Source organism: Parus major, chromosome 23, assembly GCF_001522545.3.
Source record: "Parus major isolate Abel chromosome 23, Parus_major1.1, whole genome shotgun sequence".
In the NCBI taxonomy this organism is placed as follows: Eukaryota; Metazoa; Chordata; class Aves; order Passeriformes; family Paridae; genus Parus; species Parus major.
In genome coordinates, this window is record NC_031791.1 from 1,355,511 (window position 1) to 1,357,325 (window position 1,815).

Here is a 1,815-nt window from a genome sequence, read left to right on the forward strand (position 1 = left end):
TGTGGGGAGGGAAGGCTGACCTCTCAGTGCCCGTGCTGGCTGTGGCACAGGTCTCCAAGAAGATGTACTCCATGGGGTGCTACGAGATCTCCCTGGGGGACACCATCGGCGTGGGCACCCCGGGCAGCATGAAGGAGATGCTGACAGTGGTGATGAAGGAGGTGCCCGTGGGGGCTCTGGCTGTCCACTGCCACGACACCTATGGCCAGGCTCTGGCCAACATCCTGGTGGCTCTCCAGGTAGGATTCCTGCTCTGGATCACTGACTCGTGGCATGGTTGGGTTGGAAGGGCCTTAAAGCCCATCTTGTTCCACCTCCTGCCTGTCTCCCACTGTCCCAGGCTGCTCCAAGTGCCATCCAAGCTGGCCTGGGACACTTCCAGGGATGAGGCAGCCACACAAATGAAGCAGTTTTCCTTGGGATTTTTTGGTGCTTGCTTGGGAATTGCAGATTCTGTGCCCCCAGAGCAGCCCCTGACTCTGGGTTTGTTTGCAGATGGGGGTGAGCGTGGTGGACGCTTCCGTGGCTGGACTTGGGGGGTGTCCCTATGCCCAGGGAGCCTCTGGGAACGTGGCCACAGAGGACTTGGTGTACATGCTCAACGGGCTGGGCATCCACACGGTGAGTGGCACCTGAGCATGGTGGGAGCAGCTGGGGGAGCTCACTGGGCCTGGGGTGACACTTCACAAGGGCCTGGAGTGGCTGCTCCTTGCCAGAGGGAAGGGTGGGATGGGATATTAAAGAAAAATATTCCTTGGGAGGGTGGGGAGACCCTGGCACAGGGTGCCCAGAGCAGCTGTGGCTGCCCCTGGATCCCTGGAAGTGTCCAGGACAGGGCTTGGAGAGCTTGGGATGGTGGGAGATGTCCCTCAAGGTGTGTCCTGTGCCTTTCCCATGCAGGGAGTGGATCTCCAGAAGCTGATGGACACAGGCACCTTCATCTGCAATGCCCTGAACAGAAAAACCAATTCCAAGGTGTCTCAGGCCTCCTGCAGACTGTGACACTGAGTGGAATTTCTCCTTGGATCAAGAAGAAACCGAGGCTCCAGCACTATCTGGGATTCCTCTCTGATCTCCTGAGCTCAGCATTTGAGAGGCAGCTCAAAATCCACCAGAATTAGGAAGAAATGAGAGAATATTTTATTCCACTGTATTATATTGGACCTCAAGGATGTCCCCATGTGCCTTAGAGAAGGGAGGATGTGGAGGGGCTGAGGAAAGCTCTGAGCAGAGCAGCCCCAAACCCTGCAGAGCCAAGGACAACCCACGGCTTCTGCAGTTCCAGCTCTGCTCCAGGCCAGGCTTGGCCCTTCCTCCCTTCCCTGCCAGCACAGCCCTCCAAAGGCTGAGCCCAAAGGGACTGTGCTACTGCTCTGTGTATCTGTTGTAAGATACTCCAGGAGTAATAAACACATTATTTAATAGTCTCAACTATTAAAAATTTGATTCAGCTGCACCAGCTCAGGAGCTTTTGCTGCTGCTGTGGTTCCAAGTGCCTCTTCTGGATGGAAACTGCATCATCATGGGGTGATGAATTCCTTCCACCCCCAGAGAGCAGAGTGTGAAACCCTCCTGCTCCTCACGGTGCTTGGGAACCACCCCCAGCTCTTCTATTTACAATAATTTATTCAACTCTTTATTTGTGAGACTGGAGAGGAGCGTAGGGACTTTGTCCTTTCAGGGGCAGGGTCGAGGCTGCACGTGCCTCCTTTCCACATAACTTCAATAAACTCTAACTGCTAATAAATGCCACAGAAATGAGGTGGAATTGGGCAATGATTTGGGGCAATAAATCAGGGTTTGGGGCAGTAATTC

At 54.5% G+C, this 1,815-nt stretch overlaps 1 protein-coding gene across 2 annotated transcripts in view; it reads left to right on the plus strand.

Moving 5' to 3' along the window:
• Positions 1–1,761, plus strand: part of HMGCL (3-hydroxy-3-methylglutaryl-CoA lyase) — a 4,771-nt gene extending 3,010 nt beyond the window's left edge. For both annotated transcript variants that reach the window (XM_015649366.3, XM_015649367.3), the window contains exons 7-9: positions 51–239; positions 496–621; positions 901–1,761. In XM_015649366.3, the coding sequence (XP_015504852.1) occupies positions 51–239; positions 496–621; positions 901–1,002 (417 nt within the window). In that variant the 3' untranslated portion in view covers positions 1,003–1,761. The remainder of the gene's footprint in view (positions 1–50; positions 240–495; positions 622–900) is intronic.
• Positions 1,762–1,815: the final 54 nt, after the last annotated feature.